This window comes from Argopecten irradians, chromosome 14, assembly GCF_041381155.1.
Source record: "Argopecten irradians isolate NY chromosome 14, Ai_NY, whole genome shotgun sequence".
Lineage (NCBI taxonomy): Eukaryota > Metazoa > Mollusca > Bivalvia > Pectinida > Pectinidae > Argopecten > Argopecten irradians.
This window is the reverse complement of record NC_091147.1, coordinates 25,606,935-25,632,338: the sequence shown is the minus strand read 5'-3', so window position 1 is coordinate 25,632,338 and position 25,404 is coordinate 25,606,935. Positions and strand designations below refer to the sequence as shown.

Below are 25,404 nucleotides of genomic sequence, written 5' to 3'. Positions count from 1 at the left end.
AAGCCTGCATGTTGTAAAACATGATTCTACGAGAACCTCTAACACCAGTGATGTTTACATCAAGAAGTGAAATTCTGATTGATTAAATAAGCCAGATTCATGAATTACGAATGTCTGCATATATTAGTGCGTAAACGTTACATTTTGATATATGATTGATTCATTGAATTTGCATTAACATATGGTATTCTATATTCAAATGCATGAAGAGTTGTGTGTGGGCTTGTGATTTCTACTTTTGTGATCTTTTAATCTTATCTTTATAAGGATATTAGGGATAAGTTGTGACATAGATAAAATATTCAATACATTCTGATTTTGATTTTCAGACCTATTCTTTTTTTCCTATTAAGAATATTTCAGATTTTTAGACTGTGCATTAAAAATTAAGTATTTTATGTTTTGAGTGTCATAGTACAAAAGTTTTCCGACTGCGAGTACTTATCTGCTGCCATATATGACGACTTATAGAACGGATATTGAAACATTCCATGCGTTCTTTTAATACCTACATTTGTAACATTATCATCGTAAACATTGTGCCCTTTTTATAGTATTTTCAATGTTCTATCGAATTCCCATTAATTCTGAAACATCTGCAAAATATCAAAGTCCGTCAACTTCAGGGTTTTCCCCTATTACACAAGCTCATTTTTCTCATTCAGCAAAATTGATTTTGGACAGAAGTTGATTTTAACGGAATTTCATTTTCCCTTACCAGCACCAAAAAGGTATCAATAGATGTAAGTTGCTGTTCTTTACCTGTCAGTGTGTATTTACGTAGCAAGGGGAGCAATTCTATCTCCAATGGCGACATTTAATATGTTCTTATCCCTGTAATGTATAATATATAATATCCAACATAATTGGATTTTTCCCCTCCAACATAATTGTATGATAGAACACATAATATCTTGATACTTACCATATATCATTTGTTACACCATAATACGTACATATTTTTAGCAATAATGAATTAATAATTACATATTTAGAGACTTATCACACAATGCGAGGGACAGAAGAAATTATTCGGCATGTTTCCCTATATTCCATTGTTCTTATACACGCAGTTTCTCATTTTAAAAAAGACTGGATGATGAAAAAGACCACCACCTTATTTTTTAATTATATTTAATTTTGTATTTGTATATTACAGGGTTATCTGCCCTTGTGGATAGGTATTGATTGTGACGTCATGATCATCGTGATCACAGGAAAAATATTTTTGTGTTTCCTGGAAAGTGGTAAACAGCAAAAATTGGTTTTCTCAGTACAAGTTAGACCTATCTTCACGACCACTTATTGAAACAAAAAAACGACCTTAATAGCTTTATACCACAGGTGGTCTTTATACACAGGTGGCCTTTATACACAGGTGGTCTTTATACACAGGTGATCGCTAAGGCGGGTTGAGTGTACTTGATACGTTACACAGTACAAGGCAGGAACATTCAACACCAATGATCATTCTAACCGCATAATATGTCTAATTTGTCGGAACACTTAATCATACACTTAAGAATGTACATTCCCAAAAAACATACAATATAACCAAAATGTCTTTAGTGTATTCATACTATCATGTTTTCATAATATTTTGTAAGGGCTGCGAATAATTTGTTTTCAAAATTCTGACTGTGTACACGAATAATTAAAACCAAAAAATATTGTAACCACAGGTTTCCTCAATAACAATAATTATTATATTAACATTTATTTCACCTTGTTTATATCCTTAAGTTGTTTCCTTATTTTTCATGGTATTTCAGGAAGTTGTAGTTGATGAGAATTCCAAGAAAATTTGCGCCAATCAATAAACTGTTTTACTGCAAATTTACAACAGACAACAATTTGTTATCTGCATTTTACTGTTTTCATTCACAAAATAAGTTTTACTATTCGAAATTCTAAAAAGAATTCATTACATCAGAAAACACTATCTGCGTTTGAGTATTTACATTTACAAATTATATATTCGACGGTTTATTGTCAATCATACTCTGTACAGTAAGGACTCCACACAACGTGGCAACACTACCATATAAGTCTTCCTGATAAATTATCTTAGCATGGTGATGTCGCGATCCTGTCGTTTTAAAATATATTAATTAACAAATTCCATCGAAATTAATTACCTAATATGCATATTGAAAATTATTAAATTTCATATTTAAGCACCTGTTTGTCCTAAATAGTTCCATAACTTAGAATAACAACGCTTATAATACATATAGCAATACATGTAACTTAACTATAACAAACATATTCAATAATAAAAGGATTGTTAGATTGCATTTATTGGAGATATAAATGCAATCTGGGTGGCAGATAAATAAAATAGCGCCCGTTAGGTCTAGCAATCCTTTGATTTACATATTTACATTTTATTTTCTAGTTCAAAGTAAATCATAATTTAAATTCAAGTGAATATTTCAATTTCCCGCTTCAGTCATTTAACCTCAACAGCCAAGTTCAATGTGATAAAAAATAGTCCCTATAAAAAATTTAAAGATAACAACATTTCAATGTTTTTCAATAGCTACATTCAGTTTACTTTCAATTATCCAGACATTTTAAAGAAGTCTAGACTGCATTTATTGGCTCATAATGCAGATCACGATTATCATTAGAGTAATTGGAGTCGCTTTGGCAAAACGTAAATATTATATATATAGATAACATATCTAATTTCGTTTTATGTGAAAAGTTACATGAGCCCTAACAGGGCGAAATTTTTGACATGTAATTCATTCTTCGGAAATATATTAAAAATCATTCAAATGGACATACAAATATATATGGGGCCATAAACATTAGTTTTAAGACTGACTTTATGCAGTGTAAAATTCTTGTTTGTTATGCCTTATGTAAATGATTGCTAAGATGAAAATATTTCTGCAGAAATTACTTTACAATTACCAATAATACTATAGAAATGTGAAATGAAAAATTGTAGACCACAACTTTTCTTCATGGTATGACATGTTCTCGTACTTTAAACGTTTTTGTTCTACTAAAATATTTTATTTCTTTTTATTTCATTTCAGTAACAGTTTTTGTCAAGTGAGTTTGAAGTGTTCAGTTGCTTATATAAAAATTAATCAAGAAATACTGGGGTTCAATAAAATGAGAAACATACAATTTTATTACATTCAATCAAGCAACACTTTAAATAATGTATGCAGACAGAGAAATGTGAACAACCAACCAATTGTATAATCTATCCAATTTGTAATATATTAAGTGGAAGTTTCATTATAGATTTTCAACATTAAGATATATTTCACATCGCTTTTCAAAGCCATTTTCCTTACTTTAGCAGATAATCTAATGATTCAGAAATATGTAAACCAAATTTATTGGATATGTTTTTACTAATTTGGCGGTTAAGGTATTTTCGCGAAAAGATATCTCCCCGAATATATATCTTCCACAATTCTCCCCGAATTTATATCTTCCTCAATTCTTGCACAATTAAATTCACTGATGCTCCAGTCAAAAAATTAAAATCCGCGAAAATTAATCTTTGTGTTACTAATGCTTTGAACGGCGAGTGAGAAATTTAGTAGCCGCGAGAGAAAGTAATATTTTAGAATTATACCATGGCAATGAATGATCGATTCAATGCTAAGTGCATCAAGCGCTATAAGTATATTGAAACTTAAACTTTCCAAACTTTTTGAATTCAGCTTGCATTTTTCCTAATTTTGTTACAGATGTAAAGGTAGATATTTGACGGTTTTTTAAAACATCAATTTGAACGAAATCAACTGATTTTGTCATTTGTATTACATGTGTCAGGAATTACACTCGGAATCATTTTATGTATTTCAATCGTCAACTCTTTTTACAAAAGTGTATAAATTGAAAGAGAATGCAACTTATGTATGAAAGGAAGTAAAACTGAATTCAAGATTAATTGTGACGACACGCCACGCAGGTAATTTACATATGGAAGACGTAAAGCGCCCCCATAAAACACGTTCCAATGCCACAGGAACATATACATAATGGCCAACTAAGTATAAACAAAAAAAAAACATACACATCCATATAGAATGCATATTACATAATAATATGTAGCTGTGTTTGTCAATTATATGAAACTAAGTCTAAATAAGCAGACGACGTGAATCCTGTTATTCCATGAAAATAAGGTTTTTATCTGTCTGAACGTTGCCCTAGGAAATCTACAATGATATTTTGCCACCAACCGCCATTGTATTCATACGACTTGTATTGCCGTTGTGTCTCCGTGTCGTTCGGGCCCCAGTCAGACGACGGCCGCACAAGGGACTTAATTCTCTGAAAAGAAATAGTTCAAAATCATTAACACATTTATTCCTTATTTCTGTTCTTAATGCGCCGTTCTGTCTCCATATCATGTCAAAGACAGTCTTAAGTTTATACTATGCCAATCACAGATGACGTTACAAAAAGTTACGTCATTTTTGATTGGCTAAGTCAAAACTTCAGTCTAAGACTGTTTCATGATCCCGGAGCCTGGTCGTCGAACATGAAGGGTTATCAATATCTATTGGGATATTTAAAAGTAGCAGAATGTGTATCGTAACTCTTTTGGTGAGTTTCTATTTATTTTTTACGATAAAAATGTTGGCGCTGTAGATGTAGATATGTGAGACATAAGTGAAAGCAAAATTTTGGACCAGTATTTGCCAAAAATATAAGATAGGTTACTACATTTATGTATTTTTGAATTAATCCATCTTAATTGGTAAGACATAGCACAACATGGTTGATAAGTTGAATGTTCAATATACTGACTTGTATATATACCATGACGCCAAAAGGCCAGCAAATGTCAGTTAAAGATAATTCACCGCCGACAAAGCATAAACAATTATATTAATTATTCGGACAATAATTGATGTTTAATCGCATACATATGTCTAATTAACACAAAAATGCAAAATTCGTTTGCTTTCATTCTATATTGGGCATACTACCATGAATTTTTTTCGGGACGTAATTTATTATATTAAAAAAATATTCTGAACTAGTCAAAGATGGCATTAGCGTAAAGCATGTAACTTTTAATACAGAAGAAAAAACGATTCAAAAATGACCATTCGTTGACGATGTAGCATCTTTAAAGACACAAAGTCGATTTCGTGTTCGTTGTGTAAGATTTCAAACTCTGTTCCGCAACAACTGAATTTCAATTACATTATCTTATAACATTTTATCGTAATGATATTCGATTTTGACATAGAAATCAAATATCAAACATCCTTATTTGTCTCGCAAAAATAAAATCATAAAAAGGGTAAAATATATAATAAAAGACAACACCATAAATATTACAAACTCGATACTGTAAAAGTAAAAATATTCGAGGTAAGAAAATTTTCACTCATTTAGAAGTGGAAATTTTACATGTGAATAATTCCATAATAGATGCACAACGCGATGAGTTTGAAAGGTGACTAAGCTAGAATATCCTCGCTCGAAAATTTCCTCGTTACAGGCCCACTACCTATTCCGAAATAAAAATCAAAAGTTTCTTACAAACAATAACATAAGAAAATACATATTGATGACCTAAGATGAGGTTACAATGTCAAATAATACATGATTTCTTGTGTAATCTATTTAAACAATGAATATTCATTTCGATGCTTTCCGTCTTGAATAGTGATAGTTAACTAACGTGTGGTCATAAGGATGACGGCGGGAACATAAGACGACCCGCGTTATGAAAATTAGCATTCGATTAATTTTAGTCATGTGATGATAGTTGTAGTATTAACATTAAGCTAATAAGGGCGCAAAGCGAAGGGCACGAAGTGCGAAGCACTTCTGAGGTAACACAAACATGGAAATATAAGAAAAAAACAATCTTCAAAATCCAATGCTACATACTGATAGCTTTAGTTTGCGGCCGGCATTTTTTATACATATGGGGAAAAGAATCATGGCTAATCACCATGGATATGATGCTTTGAAGCTCATGATATAATCGAGAGGTTCAAACGTTCATATGATCTGACAAACGTAATCTTCATCCGGCAGACGTTCTGTGTTATCGGTCTTTATTTGCAAGCGTTACAAGTGATTTAGACCACCTTCCAATATAATAAGCTGACCAAAAACGGAATATCTGTTACGGAAATAAAATTTCTTCCTTCTCCAATGGGGAGTTCCTTCTCAGATGGGGGTTTTGGGATAAGGATAGAGAGTGAATATATGAATAAAAATAGAAATAAAAATAAAATTCGGCTCCATTATTTCCATAAATAACACTTTTTAACACTGCATAATTGATGGTTACTGAAACATCTGGGTGCGCCCTTTAAAGATGTTCCACCGCCGACAGAGTATAAATGGTATTCATCATTTGAACAATAATTGGTGTTTAATCGTGCATATATATGTCTAGTTAACACAAAAAATAATATAAAATGATTTGATTTGCATTTAGTGCATGCGTAATCATTCCATATAGGATATAGTGCCACGGAATTTTTTCGGGATGCAATTAATTATTTTTCGAAGTAAAATCAGAAGCTCAAACTTTTCAATGGTAGTAATAGTGTTAAATAAGTAACTTTTGTAACTAAAGAAAAAAAATAAAATCGTCTGCTTCTTATTGATAGTGAAAAAATGACATTTGTCAGCGGTGGAGCATCTTTAAGGCAATTGACTTCAGTCATATTAACTCTACAATTTCGTAATTATCAATTTCGTTTTATATTCCCATTTTAAAAATCAATGGCCGTTTCGCAAAGGTAGTGGGTCTTTAACCGTAAGCAATAAATACCTGAATAAATGTCCCTGGCGTGGTTAAAATTTGAGTCAGCATGAATAGTGGTATTGGCAGAACTGGCAGGATGCCAATAAAATTACCCACAATCCCTATGTAGTCTGGGTAAGTGTACTCCTTTGATGATGGACTTGTCATATTTGTGATGACTAAGATAAGAGAAACCTGTTCAATAAACAAAGAGATTTTTGCATTAAGTTTGTATGTGCATTCCAGCTTATATCTTAATACCATATAACATTATTTTGCGGGGCAGATATTTCACGAATTTTAAAAAGAAATTAGAAAATTAAATTTTAACGAAACAGATTGTCACGATATGACCGTAGTGAAAGTATATAATCATTAAATTTTATTGTACGTATTTTAGAGATCGCATTTTTTTTCTATACGACCGGTATTTTAATCATATACTTTATCGGTTATGATACCCGATATTGGTTTAAAACCAACAGATCCATAAAATTGCAGAGATTGTAATTAATACAAATGTTATGCCGATTTTGCCAATAAATACTAGTATTGACTTTTAATGTTTTAGAACTGATGATCTGACAAATTATTTGAAGGCTCTATAATTATGAATTATATTGCGGGAAAATAAGGACATAACCAAAACCGTGAGTACGTACACACATTGCTAATGGCACAACAAGTAACCAGGACCATCGAACAAGAAGGTGAACTGGTCGTCCGGTCATCAGCTCAACATCCCGACTAAATCTTTCAGCTCCTGTCAAAAAATACACTTCATTAGTTGATAAGCGCAAACAAGTTATATTTAATTAGTTCAATAAAAACAATAAGCTTAAATGTAAATGAACGTAAAGGGGGATACCAACAAAGGATGCTTTAGCCTACGAAACACCTGGATTACTCGTAGTATGCCTTGGTTCACTTAAGAATTAAAAGTATAGGTTCATATTGATGCCTTCACCTATTGTAGTTTTTGTACTGGACAGTTTGAGCTGTAGCAGTGGTCCTGTATGCCATTCATTTACCACTCCTCCATAACCCTCATCCTCAATACTTCAGGGGTTACTATCACTGTCGTTATATCCACCCCTGGACTATGTTATGGTACACAACTGTAGGCAATATAGGAAAATACTGACCAAACATAGAACAGCAGAGACTTTTATTGACGATAAGAGAAACCGTAACACCCAACTTCAAAGCAACCACAATGTACCGTTATTCAATTCTTTTGAACTATGCCGAATAACCACACCTGGCCTCAATTTCTCGAAACAAACTTAAGTCAAAAATTGACTTAAGTCATAAATTTTCATATAAGTTACATAAGGAGAAAAACTGCATTTTTGTTTCGAGAAGAAAAACTGCATTTTTGTTTCGAGAAATCGGGGCCAGCTTATCTGTAGTCTCGCACAGAGCCTTTCCATACACGACCAAAACAGGTATTGGACTCAAAACAAATAGAGCTTCTCAAAATACAGTCATAATAATAGTTTAATAACAATACTAATAATTATAGAGCAATCACAACAATGTTTCAATGTTTTATTTTCTGAAATACGAAAATGTATATTTATTCTGGTTCAATCCTGATTATCATGGTTAATTGATATTACAACGAATCATTAAGTTATCTTATGAAATAAATGCATTTTTAATTATAACACCAGTCAACACGTTAACTGACACTTTTTGCCGTTTTTTAGTATTGTTTATTTTTCATTATTTTATGTTGGCCTGCTAAATATGAATTATTGCATAGTAATGGCAATTATGTTAATAAGATATATAAACTTGAATTTAATTTTTAAAAAAAATTTAAAGTGAAATGGGTAAATGTCACGTCAGAATCATAATTAAATTATGTAAACAATAAGATGCAAAATTATTCTAAAGTTAAATACCAAAAACTATGAAATAATATGTCTACTGTAATTAAAATGTTCGTGAATTAAACAGAAAAACAATAAAATAATTCCCGTTCCTCATAACCAAGTACTAAAAATCAAAATTAATATATACCACTTGGAAACGATGAACAAAATTAAAAAATTTGAATGAATTAAAATGAAAAATGAGAAAATAGTAATAAAAAGTTCTACGATGCCAATAGTACTGTTCATGGACAGATAATCATAACATTGAGTGCTTTAACCAAAGCAAATTATTTACATATTTGGGTTTGACAGCCTTTGTAATAACCTTTAAGGTTAAGTTTGCTTTCATGAATGTCTTGTTTTTTCAGATGTAAACCTATTTCAAAATTAAAACCATTAATCATTACTCCTTACATGATTTACGACACAAGTTCAGTTATATTAACTTATCTTTCATTAATTTCTCTTTGTTTGTTCCAGACATGAAGCGTACTTTCCCTTTCATGTTTTATTGCAAAAAATATAATTGCAATCGTTTCTTTCCAAGACACTTGTAAAAGAAATTAAATGAATTTATTTTCTTTGTCTGCCTCGTTTTTCTGAAGAGTCAACGAAACTAACATGATTTTTTTTAAAGAAAAAAAAAAATAGAAATGTCGCCATCCATAAAACACTTCACTTACTTTAAATTAATCAAGGTTATTCTACCTCCCCTTGCACTACATTTGATATATCGAATAGCTGTGTACATTTTTTGTACTTCTAGAATGGAGTACCTTACTGCCAAAAGCAATAGTTTGACGTTGCTTGTCTAAAGTCAGCTTCAAAATTGACAGGAAATTGTATAGTGAGTGCTAAAGTCAGCTTCAAAATTGACAGAAAATTATGTAGTAGTGCTAAACAGAATGATACATTCATAAATACCTACCATACAGCCATCCGATAACAACACACTCGAGCAGTGTACCGACGAAGATACAGTAGGCGGCTATATACCAATCTATCATCTGGAATACATATACTCCACCCTGTGAAAAAATACATTAATTGATAAAAGTTCAGTTTTGTTAATTTCTACAATATCCAATTTAGATATAAATAAAACGAACCATTAATCTTATGTCTTCTCTAGAATGTTGAAAATGTGAAAAAAAAGTTTGACTTTCATGCAAGAGAAACAAGATGTGTCATATACTTACATTTCAATATTTCTGGGTTTTTTTCTCTCACATTTAGAAAATTAAAGTAAACAATTATGATGATGATGATGTGATGATGATGATGATCATGACCATGATGATCACGGTGATCATGAAGGCGAAGATGATGCTGCTGATGATGATGAAATTTCAAAATGATGATGATGATGATGATGATGATGATGATGGTGATGAAAATGATGGTGATATTGATGATGATAATAATGATGATGATGATGATGATGATGATGATGATGAAGATGGTGATGAAAATGATGATGATGATGATGAAGATGGTGATGAAAATGATGGTGATATTGATGATAATGATGATGATGGTAATGAAAACTATGGTGATATTGATGATATAAACACGATGATGAGCAGGAGGATGACGATGACAGTGTAACTTACCTGCGACGCGAAGATCAGACCGCTTAACACGTAAACAATGAACAGCCCAGTCAGCAGTATAAGTTTGTGTCTACCAAGTGTCTTAGGGTACATATCAACCAAGCCACTAACAACAGTCTCCAGCATCCCGAACTGTAAGTATATATTGTTTTTATTTGTTTAGCTGGTCGGTGGGTTTTTTTCTGGTACTCCGGCTTCAAACATATTAACATAGCACATTCTTAAATGGGCGTGGCTTTTAATTGGTTTGGCTTTGATTAGTTTAACGTCCTATTAGCAATGTAGACGAAATAGATATTTCCATCAACCAAGTGAATGTAAGAGTGAGCTGTGAATGTGAACTCTAGAGGTGACATCTCATTAATCAAGGTTATTCTACCTCCACTTGCACTATATTTGATATATCGAATAGCTGTGTAAATTGTTTTGTACATCTAAAATGGTGTACCTTACTGCCATCGTGTTACATGAATACAGAATACTTTTCTTCTTCACCAAATAAGTCTTTATGATCTTGTAAACAGTGATATCAATTAAACAAAATGATTTTAAGTATAGATATACTATATAACTTTTCAAAATATATTTGATTGTACATTTAATAAATCGCCATATTCCAACTTTTGCATCGATTCGTTCAATGCACACTATAGGCACTGATCCATGCAATTGCTTTTATGGCGACAGTTGCATTAAAAATTTAATTTAAAATAAGGAAAAAGTTTTTAAAAACTTGAAAACTTGTATGTGGGGAAAATCAACAAATATGTGCACTGTCTAGACCAAGTAAGTAGCAAAATCGACGGAAAATTCCTCGATCATTGTCTTCAATTTATGAGCCAAAGTTTAGATATGTTGAACGTTTTAAGATGCCCACCTCCAAATTCTTACTTGACCCAGGTTTTTGATAGGACGTTAATTGATCAAACAAACTAGATTTATACATAAATCTTTCAAACAACATTTGATATGGGATCACGTTCTCATGGCTTTTTCAAACTGACCAATAAAATTACTAACCCCAATTTTCTTAACGACGACGAAACAATTTGCAGAAGCTGTCATAGTTATTTCCTTGTTTGTAGTCAGTTCGCCCACAATATACCTACATGAATATACATGCTGTGACGAAATATCATTTTCGGTAGATGTATCTAGGCAGAGAAAATGTATTTTAATTGAAGAGTGTGACATGCAGGTATTTTATTTAAATTTCTGTTTGAAGTGTTGTTGATTTGTGGGTTTTTGTTTTTTGACGTGTATATTTCCATGTAATTCGTTTTATTAGCATTATACATGTATCATTTATATAATCTCTAGGCTGCTATCGATTTGATCATACATTATTCTGTATCGACAAACGAACTATAAAATGGTCATTTTTCATTTGTAGGAAAGAAAATAACTCTTGATAGATCTTTAATGTGTGTAGTCAATATTTGTGTGGCTAGGAAAGGGCTTATATAGGCATAGCCTGTTGCCCGATCCTTTTAATTGATTCAATAAAATTGGTTGACAAAATGTGTGTACTATGTTATGTTTAATAAGATACTTGTAAGTACAATTAAATATTTGACTTAGAATAATTCTTCAAACGTAATATTTATTATATTTGTCTTTCATGTATCTCTTGTAAATGTTGCCTTGTGTATATTATTTAAAAAAAAAGAAACAAATAAATGAATAAATGGTCATTTATGTAGGTACAATTGAGGATTTGTGAAAAAAGTGCGCCTGTATCACTCACCTGCTTATTATGTTAAGTAATTTTGTAATGACACCCACGAAAGTTCACATTCACAGCTCATTCTCACATTCGCTTAGTTGATGGAAATGTTTATTAACAGCCATGATCATTTAAGGACGTGTCAGGTTTGTTGGTGGAGGAACGTCGGTGTACTCGGAGAAAAAAATCCCTACCAACGGTCAACACATGGCAACTGCTCCACATGGGATTTGAACTCGCAACCCATAGGTGGAGGGCTTGTGGTAATATGTTGGGACATATACACCGTGATCAGTATACCACAATATTTTAGTTATTAGACACTCTCAAATAACAATATTTTCAGTAGTGACCACATTCATTGACAGTTTTTCTTCTTAGAACTTAAGTATGATATATTGTGTGCGTGTGATTAGATATAAAAAGAATTAGATATAAAAAGAATAACCTTCATGATTCGTATGACCAGTTATTTATGCGGTTAAACATTTCGCGCTTATAATTCAAAAATTTATATATAACGATTTTAAATTTTACATTTTATATTCAATGTCCTGTGAAATCACGAAAATATCATACCAGCGAAATAAAGAGGGTATATTATAATAAACAGTCTTCATTTTACCTGGCTGTCGATTCCAACGAACACCAGCATTACAAAGAAAAGAACACACCAAAGCTGCGGAAGCGGAAGTCGAACCAGGGCTTCTGGGTAAGTAAGGAAAATTAAACCTGGACCTGGGAATAAAACAATCAGTACTTTTATAACAAAATAATATAATTGTCTTCTCATTGTCAATTATTTTTACTTACCACGTGAAACAAAGGAGGAACTAAATCATGATGTATCTAGTATATCAGTGAATACAATATCTAATTAAGGTGGTTATAGGAAAAATGATTTTTAGTGCTTACGTATCCGCCATTTCATTTTAGATACAACTGTATGTATAAAGCGTGTTATAAAAAACTATACAAATATTTTGTAACATCTTTTTATTTTAGCTAGACTAAGTGAGGTTAACATTATATGCAGTCAGTAGATATACCTGCTTCAACCACTTCGTCAACCTTCATTCCCGATTCATGGGCAAGGAAACCAACGATGGAGAAAACAACAAATCCACAATAAAATGCCGTGAATAGGTCCATGAAAACACACAATATGGCGTCACTGGAAACATAAAAAAAACACACAACATGGCGTCACTGGAAACATAAAAACACACAATATGGCGTCACTGGAAACATAAAAACATACTACAAGGCGTTACAATAAACATAAAAGTACACAACATGACGTCACATGGACCATACATTCTAATTTTAGGGCTTTTTCGTACTCGTGATATTAAGCCAATTTTAGAATAGCGCTTAAATATATTGCTTATACATGTATATAGTGAGATGTAGTGGTTACGCGAAATTAAAAAGATTTCACTTAAGTCAATACCTTCTCAGAGCGCTAAAATATAAAATATATAAAACTTATTTTAGAAATGTACAGTACATGAAATAGTATCGCTCGAAGCACAATCACACACGTTAAGACGATATAAGAGAAATAATGTCAAGATCATCCCGACATGGAGGGACGTCACGAAGAGCACAGTAGACCAGAACAAATGTCTTTGATATATTTAGTCTTTGCACAAAGTTAGCTGTCCTTGCGAGTAGGTAGCAATTATGACGTCATTATTTTGTGAGCGTTATTTTCTCCAGAAACATGATGTTACGCACATAATCGCATGACTTAACATTTAATTCCTTCCTGAAAAGGTAGATAACCTGAAATACGCATTGCTGATAAAAAAAACTTATTAAAAGGAAAAACGAAATTCATTATCGCATAATCACAGTATAATGTTATTACTAATAGTGTGCACAAGTTGTTCAAACTAGTTTAGAAATAAAAGCATATATTAGTCCATTCTGTACCGCATACTGTATAACCGTTCATTTTCGTGGAGAAGATATTTTCGTGATTTTGCAAAACACTTTTATGATCGCGAAAAAAGATCCGCTAAACATTGATGAAAGGTTGAATCATATAATCCTGGATAGTCAGATCGCGAAAATTCAAAACCGATGGACTTTATATCCGTGATTTTTGCCCCGTGTTGATAACCGTTTATATAGCATACCCACCAGGTAGATCAAAAGACAATCAGTGATGTGGATGCTTAAAGATGCTCCATTGCCGACAGAGCATAAATTATACCCATCATTTGAGCAATAATTGGTAATTAATCCTGTATATATGTGTCTCATTCACACAAAATGTAATCTAAAATGATTCATTTTCCTTTCGGTTCATGCGCAATCAGTACTTCATTCCATACAGGTTACAGTGCCACAGATTTTTTCGGGATACAATTAATCATTTTTGTTATTTTTAACTTGAAGTAATTAAAAATTAGAAGCTCAAATTTTTCAATGGTGGTAATGTAGTATAGCAAGTATTTTGGTTACTTCAGAAAAATACGTAATCGTCTGCTCCGGTTTTTGATTGAGAAAAATTATCATTTGTCAGCGGTTGAACATCTTTATCTTAAAGTTTAATATTCGTAATGGAACATGTAATTTCTTAGTTTCCATGCTGAAGTTAATGTGGACATGCTGACCTTACCCCATACACTTGTTATGGAATTTGTTGAAGCTGGCCATGGTGATTACTCCGCCCCACGCAGGACCCAGAGAATAGAAAACCTGTAATGCGGCCTCAAACCATACCTGTACATAAACAAGAGTTTTGTCGAAAACAGGAAAATTTTCAAATATATATGGAAGAATAGTATCCTCTGTTGCAAAAGTTCGTTGACATGTGATAACTTATCTTGATAAAATGATATAGTGGTATATAAATTGATATACACACACATGGGGTTTATAGCATTCATTACCAAACTTCTTTTCGTTTCATCGCATTTTGTACAAAAAAAAAATATTAACCAATCAGAAATCGAAATTCCACATCAAAATAAACGAGTATTAATTGCCTTCTGAACATGATCTATTAGTCTAATCGGTGTTGCTATACAGCGGCATGGCTTTAACTTGAAGGAGCCAAGGGTTTTTTTATAAACAGTTTACCTGGAAATGCAACAGCCTGCTAAAATCCGGTTTGATGTAGTAAACAATACCGTCAACAGCGCCATCTAGCGTCAAACTTCGGATAAGTATGACTGTCAGGAGGACATAAGGCAGTGTGGCCGTGACGTAAACTACCTGTAATTAAAGAACTTTAACTGATATGATTGTATTTAGAATATGAGGACCTTGACGACCACCAATAATAGATCTGTATCAGTAAATAACAAATAAACTTTTTCTCTGTTTTTCTCTTCTTTACTTGGAGACATTACACATATAAACTTAAAAGAATATTCAGAACATTTATATGAGATAGACCCCTTTGCACTTTCTGAGAAGTAGTGGAAACAAGAATTTTTTAAGAGCGGCCGGACCACCGACATTGTTCTCATTTTACGGACAGATGACAAAATTATACTGCAGCAAAAAAATGCTCAAGTTTGGTTCAGTTTGATAATTTAACGTCCTATAAATAGCCAGGTTCATTTAAGGACGTGCTGTTTATATGTTGGAGGAGAGCCGGAGAAACGGGAAAAAAATCACCGAGCAGCAATTAGATGTAGGACGGCTTGTGGTAAATTTTCACGATTTTGCCAGACACAAACATGCTAGAATTCAAGAAATCTGATTCGAGAAATAACATGAAATTATATTAGCACTTCGCGAGTTAAATAAGGATTATATAAGCGGATTTTCTAGTTTGAAGTTGATAAAATAACCATGAAAAGAATTAGCCAAACAGTAAGCATAACAGAATCAGATGTTAAGGAAGAGGTAGCGTCTCTGTTATAGCCTTCATCATCGAAGCACGACTTTTAAGCAGTATTCTCATTTCTTTTGTGTTTATGAAGTCATTAAAAAACATTGATATTCAACTTAGAAGCGAAGCTCTAAAGACTTCTAGACAGATAAGGATGTCTTTTAAAAATAATATAATAGGCCGGGTACGTGTATTTATTCTATAAACAAAATTACAAACATGGAAGGTCTTAAAATACATGGTATGTAATGTCGGCCATTAAATGCTCTCACCGATAACACAATGGTGTAATGACGCAATTAATTCAAACGAAGAGCAAATTGACTACTATTACTGCCCGTGGAGTTTATCATACAGGTAAATTATCGCTGAAACATGATTGTTTTTGTCCGGCATTAAGGAATGGAAATTACGTTTTGAAGCGCAAGTTTCACGGACTAAAAGCCGTTAAATCTGTCGGGTATTTGTGTGAATAAAAATGATATATTCTATATAAAAGATTAAAAAAAACTGGGACAAAACATACGACGCGATATTAAGAGCAGCAAATACATACAATGGCGTAATCGTGGTGTCTTATTTCAAATATGCATAAAAAATTACCTTGCCGACAGATTTGACACCTTTCACAATGCAGGCGAATGACAATGCATATGCTAGAAGTAACATGAGAACTGTTGGCCACTGTACACTCCCCCAGCTATCAATTCCGCTGGATATATTCAGAACTTTGTATCTGAAATAATTTGATTCAAAATTTACAAACTTACAATATTTAAGATAATTTTATGCTGTAATTTATCTATGTATATTTGCAGGGTTTTAATTTCGCTAATTTCGAGAATTCACAATAAAAAAATGCGAGATTTAGTACCACGCATAATTATGGTATTACTAATCACATCATGTGAATAACGTTTTCAAATGCTACAATAAAATAGATATCTGCGAATAAGTTTTAAAAAGTAGAATGCGATATATAACTCAAGCGAAAATTTACAACCATACAGATGTAGCTTGCCAGTCGACGGCTGTCGAAGGAAATACCGTGTTGCCGGTTATTTTCGCGGGGATGATATTTTCGCGATTCGCGGTACATTGCTAGGATTACGAAAATTTGATCCGTGAAATAATGAAAATAGTTGAATGATATCTACCCTTAAGTTCATACGCGAAAATTTAAAATGCGATTTTCCCGATTTAGGTAAAACAATACATGACACTTATATTGGGGGTATATTACAAAAGCAAATTAAAAAAAAACCCACACATTTAAATCAGATAGAGGGACAAAATGAATCACAAAACCATCTATTGGTTCACTGACGTAAGGACATAAATCAGATACATAGACTTTGGAAGGGAAGACAAAGTGTACTGGAGTACATCTTAATGCATACATGTGCTTTTAAACCGTGAATTCATCTTTTCGTAATCTTTTCGTAATAAAAAACGTAATTAAAAAAGTGCCTGATATATGTTGTTACATATCAATATAGTAAGAAATATGTCACTTTGCGATTTTATTTTTAATTTTATATTTATTCTTGTTTTTTTTAAGTACAGATATTTCATTGTCTATTTCGATGGCTTTAAAAAGGGAAAAAAATATTATAATCAACGACTATTATGTTCATAAAAATCTTTATGTATACCTTTGTAGTTATATAGAAAATGCATATCGTATACTTAAACATACCTCCAGAACTCTAATGCTGATGTTTGGAAGTTCCCCGTCTCGTCAGCAACAGTTATATTGCTAGTCACACCGGTGATGTTTGTATTGTGGAGGTATGTGATATTGGTGGTGTTAGTTGGTACTTGAGCGGCTGTTCTGAGCACCACGCATCTATCTGTGTTCCATTCATTATCACACGTAGCCCAAGGAAGACTTGCGGAGAATGAGTATCCGAGGTAATATAGGATCCAGGCTAGAACCACTCCAAGGTACCACGGGACTATCACAGAGACAAACACCATCATGTAGCCTAGTCCTGCAAATATATACAACAACGTTCGGAAAAATTTTATTTTCGCGTATGATTCCAAAGTGTATGGGACAGCTAACAACATCCACGATTCGGAAAAAATACTAAGATACCTCAACAAAGTGGACGACTGGTCGCAGAAATGGCAAATACAATTTAATGCTGACAAATGTTGAAAGATGCATGACGTCACAACCAATATATATCCGTAAGTAGTAATAGATATGCAGACAGACCTATGACCTCTAAGTCGAAAAAACGTACCTTTAAGCAGAGGACATATATTCCATACCACCATAGGGCTCTTCCCTGAGAATTGTCCTAGTAACAGCTCGAGATAATATAGGGGGAATCCACAGGTCACCATAAAGAACGTGAACGGAATCAGGAACGCTCCTGTTGTTGGAAAAAAACCATCAATGACAATCAGTGTCACCAATTCTGTGTTTGGGTAATACAGAGTTATGTGCCCTTAAAGGTTGGTATTAATTTTGACGTCATATATTTGCGAGCGTAACCTCATAAAATTATGACTTCACAATGTATTCAATGCAAGGGCAGATAACTCTGTAATATGTAAATTCATGGTATATAGAATATACAAGTAAAGTAATAAGGCGTTTTCTTATTATATATGTATTTGAAGTAAAGGTTTGCATTGACTTTTCGCTATATAGTTATGAAATGTTAAAATGTTTGTATATCGCACTGTATTGGTTACAACGGTTTGACGATTATTTAGCACAAAGGTATTACTGTATATTGCAGAATAAAACACATATATTATATATATTCATGAAATGTACCTGAAGAACTGAACAGGTAATATTCATATTTAAAAAAAACCTTAGTAAACGAAATAATGTTTATTTTGTAAAGAGAACATTAAACCTAATTTAGCTAACGAGGAAAGACATGACGATGTCAATAAGATACATGAAACTACTGATAACCAATATAGTGTTGAATCAATTTGCATATAATAAACATGTACAGAGTATATCAGTTAGGAACAGCAGATGGGTCCCAGGTGTGCATTGCATTATCACTTGCTAAACCCTGGGACCATTATTTAAATCTGACATTATCTGAATTTCTGTCAAATCCTTGGCCTCCGTTATAAACCTGCAAGAAATGGCTCGGATATAAACAATGTGTATCCAAAATGAATAAAGATTTTTTTTTAAATGTAGAATATTTAGCAAAGTATGTCCCATTTTGTTATGTTTGTGCTTGTAGTGTTGATGAAAATGAAAACGAAGTTTCCAGGCTATTTAGCCTCTGAAATCACAAACAATAAAGAAGTGCTACTAAAGATTGACATATAGTATTGCGTTCGATATGCAAAGAATATTGGGCTGTGGACAGTTTCTATGGGACTTTTTACATTAACCTAGAAATCAACCTTTCAGCAAGGTAGTATGATAAACTGATAGGTGTAAATTCTTCAGAATGACCGCTAGTAGACCAGATTCATTTACGCTGGACAGTAGCCAATGTAAACATTTAAGATTTGTGAGAAATCATTCGGTTGAGCAAATATTGCGAAAGGTTTCACGATAGTGTAGCATCACTATAAAAGAAAATATTTGGTTGATTTGTATCTTTTTATGGCCTTATGTTTATGTTTAACTTTTGGCAAAATGAAACATAGGATACATAAAGCAAACTATATTCAACCGTTTACCGTCTACCTCTGAGTCACAAACTCCACAGCACGGATTCGGGGGTCTTTAAAGTTACAATGGATATGTACCGTAATTCTCACACTCACCAATCAAGCAGTGCTTTTAATATATTATTTACAATCAAAAGTTACCAACATTTGAAAATTACATTACTTACAATGATTAGGTTTTAATGTTAGAAAGCCAAACAAAGTCTTAAAATGAATTTGGAAGTACTGCCAGAATTCACCTACGATGCAGTGTAATAAGTACAGATAGTAACACATGTTAACGGACGAACGGACGGACCGTGACCACGGACGAAAGGCGTTTTGAATAGCTCTCCATCTGATAATGCTGGGCTAAAAAGAACAAAAACATACCTCCACCATTTTTCATACATAAATAAGGAAACCTCCAAACGCTTCCTAATCCTACTGTGTACCCGATCAGCGAAAACAGATACTCGATCTTTCTGGACCAGACATCACGTTGTGGTACCGTCTCGGTACTTGAATATTTCTTCTTTTCGCCATTCAATAAATCAAATTGCACATCCTCTTGAATCTCTTGCATGACGAGCACTGTCAGAAATTTAAAAAAATTTTTACTAGTATTATGTTTGAAAAACAACAACAACAAGAGTCCAAGAGGGCCTGTATCGCTCACTTGGTTTGGAATGCCAAGTAATGTTCTGAATACAGATTTACCTCTAAATTCCCTGTTTGGCCCCGCCCCTTCTGCCCCAATGGGGTAGAAACAAAAATTTATACAAACATTGTTCCGCTTCCTCCAAGGATGTTTCTGGCCACATTTGGTTAGGACCCATGCAAAACTGTATGACAAGTAGCGATTTTAAGGATTTGCCTCTATTTCTCCTATTGGGCCCCGCCACTCCTATCCCCTGGGAGTCAGAGCCAAAAATTATACAAAATCTGTCCTCCTTCCTGCAAAGATGTTTCTTGCCAAATTTGGTTAGAATCCATGCAGAACTCTATGACAAGTAGCGATTTAAAGGAAATATTGACGGACGGACGACAGACGGACGGACGGCGGACGCCGCGCCATGACATAAGCTCAACGCCTAAAAAACCCACATTAATAAAGAAACAACTTCACACCACAAAAAATCAGAATTCACTTCGTGTTATTCATTATCAATATAGAATCGTAAATGACGTCATGATCAAAACATGACGTGGCACGAATGTCTTGGTAGACGGAAACTCTTATATAGAAACGAAATTGAGAGTTTTGTAATCTACATTTTCATTACTAAGATTTATGTTAAAATAGAATATTATACTCATGGCTAGAGAAATTAATTATTTTCGTCCATTTCCTAACTATGTCTAGAAATTGTTAATCTAAATGGGCATTGAAATAGTATTTACATTTTCAGTATTTTAACCTCTCTTTAAAATGAACAACCACAACGGCATCAACAACAAGCAATTTCATTTCTTGCGAATTTTCACGAAGACAATATTTAGCCAAATGTAAGCTTTCTATAGTAACTGCTGATATCAATCTGTAAGGAATGGCGATAATACAATCCTATCTTTATTTATGTAAAAGAAATGCCCTCATTTGTAAAACCCTAGAGTACACAGACACCCATTCATACCCCTATACCATGTCTATTGTACTATATGGGGCGTTTTATTACAGGTGTCAATGGGGACCCATATAACATCGAGCTTTGTCACTGAGAAGACATGAAGTGAAGGAAACTTTATTCCCTTTCATAGTTTTCCACAACAGCCGCAACTGCTCGTAGTGATATCAAGGATATAAAGTCGTTACCATATGATATGGTCTGTTGAAAAATAACACATTAAAAATAAAGACCTTCCATTATAATAAAATCTTCTTCTTTTTGAAATGTTTTGCAAAAAAGATTCAAAGCCTTCTTTTACGATAAAGTCTTCTTGCTTTTGATATATTTTACACATAAAGATGCAAGACCTTCCTTTACAATGAAGTCTTTTAGATTTTGGAATATTTTGAAATTCAACATAATTTTTACTAGACTACTCAGCTTTTAGTTTTATCACGCGCACTATCTGATTTTTGAATGACAAATTTAAATAGCCAACATTGCGTTTTAAACCGAAACATCGCGCCATGGTTAAGTTGGATCAACATATTACCACAGGCCCTCAACTTCCGGATCATGAGTTTGAATCCCATATGCGGGATTTGCCAGGAAATGGCCTCCGGTCGGTAGTTTTTCCTCCGAGTACTCCGAATTTCCCCACCTTTAACCCTGGCACGTCCTTAAATGACCCCGTGTGTAAAAACATGTAGTTCGCTAGTTATCGACCCAAAATTACAACCGAAATTCCATTTTGGTTGAACGTTGAGAATAAAAAGACAGAAATGTATCTGCAAACCGGTTACATGTTTACATACATGTAAATATTCCATATATATTCAACACGTCCTTTCCTTAAAATATTTTTGAAGTTCACATTTCAAGGATGATGTCAATAATATACAAATATAGGATGCGGGATTCCTGTCTCGTAAGGCGCACATTGTCGACCAAAACTGGTATTCATTCTTATATCCGTTATTAATCTTCAACGATTGTTGTTCAAGATGCTGTGAACCACCTTAATGTGTGTAATTCAAGACAAGGATTCCGCGGCAATAAGAATCGCAAAATATAAATGTCACGAAATGAATCGCAAAATATAAATGTCACAAAATGTTTAAAGCATAGATACCATGCAGTATTTACGAGTTCATATTATTTATTTTAAGAAATCTATTCATATCAAATTGCACATCCTCTTGAATCTCTTGCATGACGAGCACTGTCAGAAAATAAAATAAAAATAACTAGTATTATGTTTGAAAAACAACAACAACAAGAGTCCAAGAGGGCCTGTACCGCACATCAAATAGCACATCCTCTTGAATCTCTTGCATGACGAGCACTGTCAGAAAAATAATAACTAGTATTATGTTTGAAAAACAACAACAACAAGAGTCCAAGAGGGCCTGTATCGCTCACTTGGTTTGGAATGCCAAGTAATGTTCTGAATACAGATTTACCTCTAAATTCCCTGTTGGGCCCCGCCTCTTCTGCCCCAAGGGGGTAGAAAAAAAAACTTATACCAACATTGTTCCGCTTCCTCCAAGGATGTTTCTGGCCACATTTGGTTAGGATCCATGCAAAACTGTATGACAAGTAGCGATTTTAAGGATTTGCCTCTATTTCTCCTATTGGGCCCCGCCACTCCTATCCCCTGGGAGTCAGAGCCAAAATTTATACAAAATCTGTCCTCCTTCCTGCAAGGATGTTTCTTGCCAAATTTGGTTAGAATCCATGCAGAACTCTATGACAAGTAGCGATTTAAAGGAAATATTGACGGACGGACGACAGACGGACGGACGGCGGACGCCGCGCCATGACATAAGCTCAACGCCTAAAAAACCCACATTAATAAAGAAACAACTTCACACCACAAAAAATCAGAATTCACTTCGTGTTATTCATTATCAATATAGAATCGTAAATGACGTCATGATCAAAACATGACGTGGCACGAATGTCTTGGTAGACGGAAACTCTTATATAGAAACGAAATTGAGAGTTTTGTAATCTACATTTTCATTACTAAGATTTATGTTAAAATAGAATATTATATTCATGGCTAGAGAAATTAATTATTTTCGTCCAATTCCTAACTATGTCTAGAAATCATTAATCTAAATGGGCATTGAAATAGTATTTACATTTTCAGTATTTTAACCTCTCTTTAAAATGGACAACCACAACGGCATCAACAACAAGCAATTTCATTTCTGGCGAGTTTTCACGAAGATAATATCTAGCCAAATGCAAGCTTTCTATAGTAACTGCTGATATCAATCTGTAAGGAATGGCGATAATACAATCCTATCTTTATTTATGTAAAAGAAATGTCCTCATTTGTAAAACCCTGGAGTACATAGACACCCATTCATACCCCTATACCATGTCTATTGTACTATATGGGGCGTTATATTACAGGTGTCAATGGGGACCCATATAACATCGAGCTTTGTCACTGAGAAGACATGAAGTGAAGGAAACTTTATTCCCTTTCATAGTTTTCCACAACAGCCGCAACTGCTCGTAGTGATATCAAGGATATAAAGTCGTTACCATATGATATGGTCTGTTGAAAAATAACACATTAAAAATAAAGACCTTCCATTATAATAAAATCTTCTTCTTTTTGAAATGTTTTGCAAAAAAGATTCAAAGTCTTCTTTTACGATAAAGCCTTATTGCTTTTGAAATATTTTACACATAAAGATGCAAGACCTTCATTTACAATGAAGTCTTTTAGATTTTGGAATATTTTAAAATTCAACATAATTTTTACTAGACTACTTAGCTTATATGTTTATCACGCGCATTATCTAAGTTTTTGAATGACACATAAATAGCCAACATCGCGTTTTAAACCGAAACATCGCGCCATGGTTAAGTTGGATCAGCATATTACCACAGGCCCTCAGCTTCCGAATCATGAGTTTGAATACCATGTGCGGAATTTGCCAGAAAATGGCCTCCGGTCGGTAGTTTTTCCTCCGAGTACTCCGATTTTCCCCACCTTTAACCCTGGCACGTCCTTAAATGACCCCGTGTGTAAAAACATGTAGTTCGCTAGTTATCAACCCAAAATTAAAACCAAAATTCCATGTTTGGTTGAACGTTGAGAACAAAAAGACAAAGAAATGTATTTGAAAACCAGTTACATGTTTACATACATGTTAACATTCCATATATCTTCAACATGTCCTTCTTTTAAAAATAATTTTGAAGTTCACATTTCAAGTATAATGTATAAAGTACACAATTTAAAAAACAAATAAAAAAATAAAAACGATATGAAATTTATATCATTAAAACAGGTTTATCAAATGGATAAATTTTTTAATTTTTTGATAATTTCTACAGAAAGAACAGCATTGTATTTTTTAGTATCTATAGTGCACAACTCCTACCTTCTACCTCAGCATTAATATACTAATATAGGATGCGGGATTCCTGTCACGTAAGGCGCACATTGTCGACCAAAACTGGCATTCATTCTTATATTTCCGATATTAACCTTCAACGAATATTGTTCAAGATGCTGTGAGACACCTTAATGTGTGTAATTCAAGACAAGGATTCCGCGGCAATAAGAATCGCAAAATATAAATGTCACAAAATGTTTAAAGCATAGATACCGTGCAGTATTTACGAGTTCATAAATGTAAATGATAATAAATGATAACGCGACATTAAGAGTAAAATATAAACAACAGAATTATTTGTAAGGGCCATCATTTACTTAATACATATGCATCTATCCCCTTGTTGAGGCACACCATAAAAGTGGTAGTTTCTGCTCCTGTTAAGCGTTCAGCACAAACGAAAAGGAACGACTAATTTGTCATTTGTCAGTATTATGTGACAGAGTGAGGTGTGCTGTTCAGTGCCTTTGACGACATGCTTCAGTGAGATAGCACCATAAAAGGCGGCAAAAATCCCCAGAATTTCAAAGAAACACAACAAGGATATATACCTCAGCCTCCCAAAACATACAAACCTGCACACATAGCAGATTACATACATGGCGTGCTGTCCTTAAACGATCTAAGGTGCTATATGATGTCTAATCAACCAAAGCGTTCAAATTTGCGATATTTATAAAAATTAATTTTAAAATTATAAAATAAAAGTGTATCTGTATTTTGATGCTGTAAACCTATTTTCTTTTGCGGCTACGGAATTTCACGATTTCAATTTTAAAACAAGTGCGCGAAAATTAACTACGGGAATTGGAAAATTAAATGCAAATGAATGTCAATATAAGTGTGGTTCATATGCATTCGCGGAGAGAAGCATACGTGGAGATAAAAATTCGCG

General features: G+C 33.4%; 1 protein-coding gene across 1 annotated transcript; it reads right to left on the bottom strand.

Moving 5' to 3' along the window:
* Positions 1–3,120: 3,120 nt before the first annotated feature.
* LOC138307911 (sodium- and chloride-dependent betaine transporter-like) lies at positions 3,121–20,063 on the bottom strand. The gene is made up of 13 exons (XM_069248839.1): positions 19,871–20,063; positions 18,085–18,216; positions 17,532–17,826; positions 16,436–16,568; positions 15,073–15,207; positions 14,609–14,712; positions 13,029–13,153; positions 12,605–12,717; positions 10,254–10,385; positions 9,569–9,668; positions 7,420–7,520; positions 6,785–6,952; positions 3,121–4,308 (listed from the first exon to the last, which is right to left on the bottom strand). The coding sequence occupies exons 1-13, from the start codon at positions 20,061–20,063 to the stop codon at positions 4,165–4,167; spliced, it is 1,875 nt and encodes a 624-aa protein (XP_069104940.1). The 3' UTR covers positions 3,121–4,164.
* Between the last annotated feature and the right edge of the window lie 5,341 nt (positions 20,064–25,404).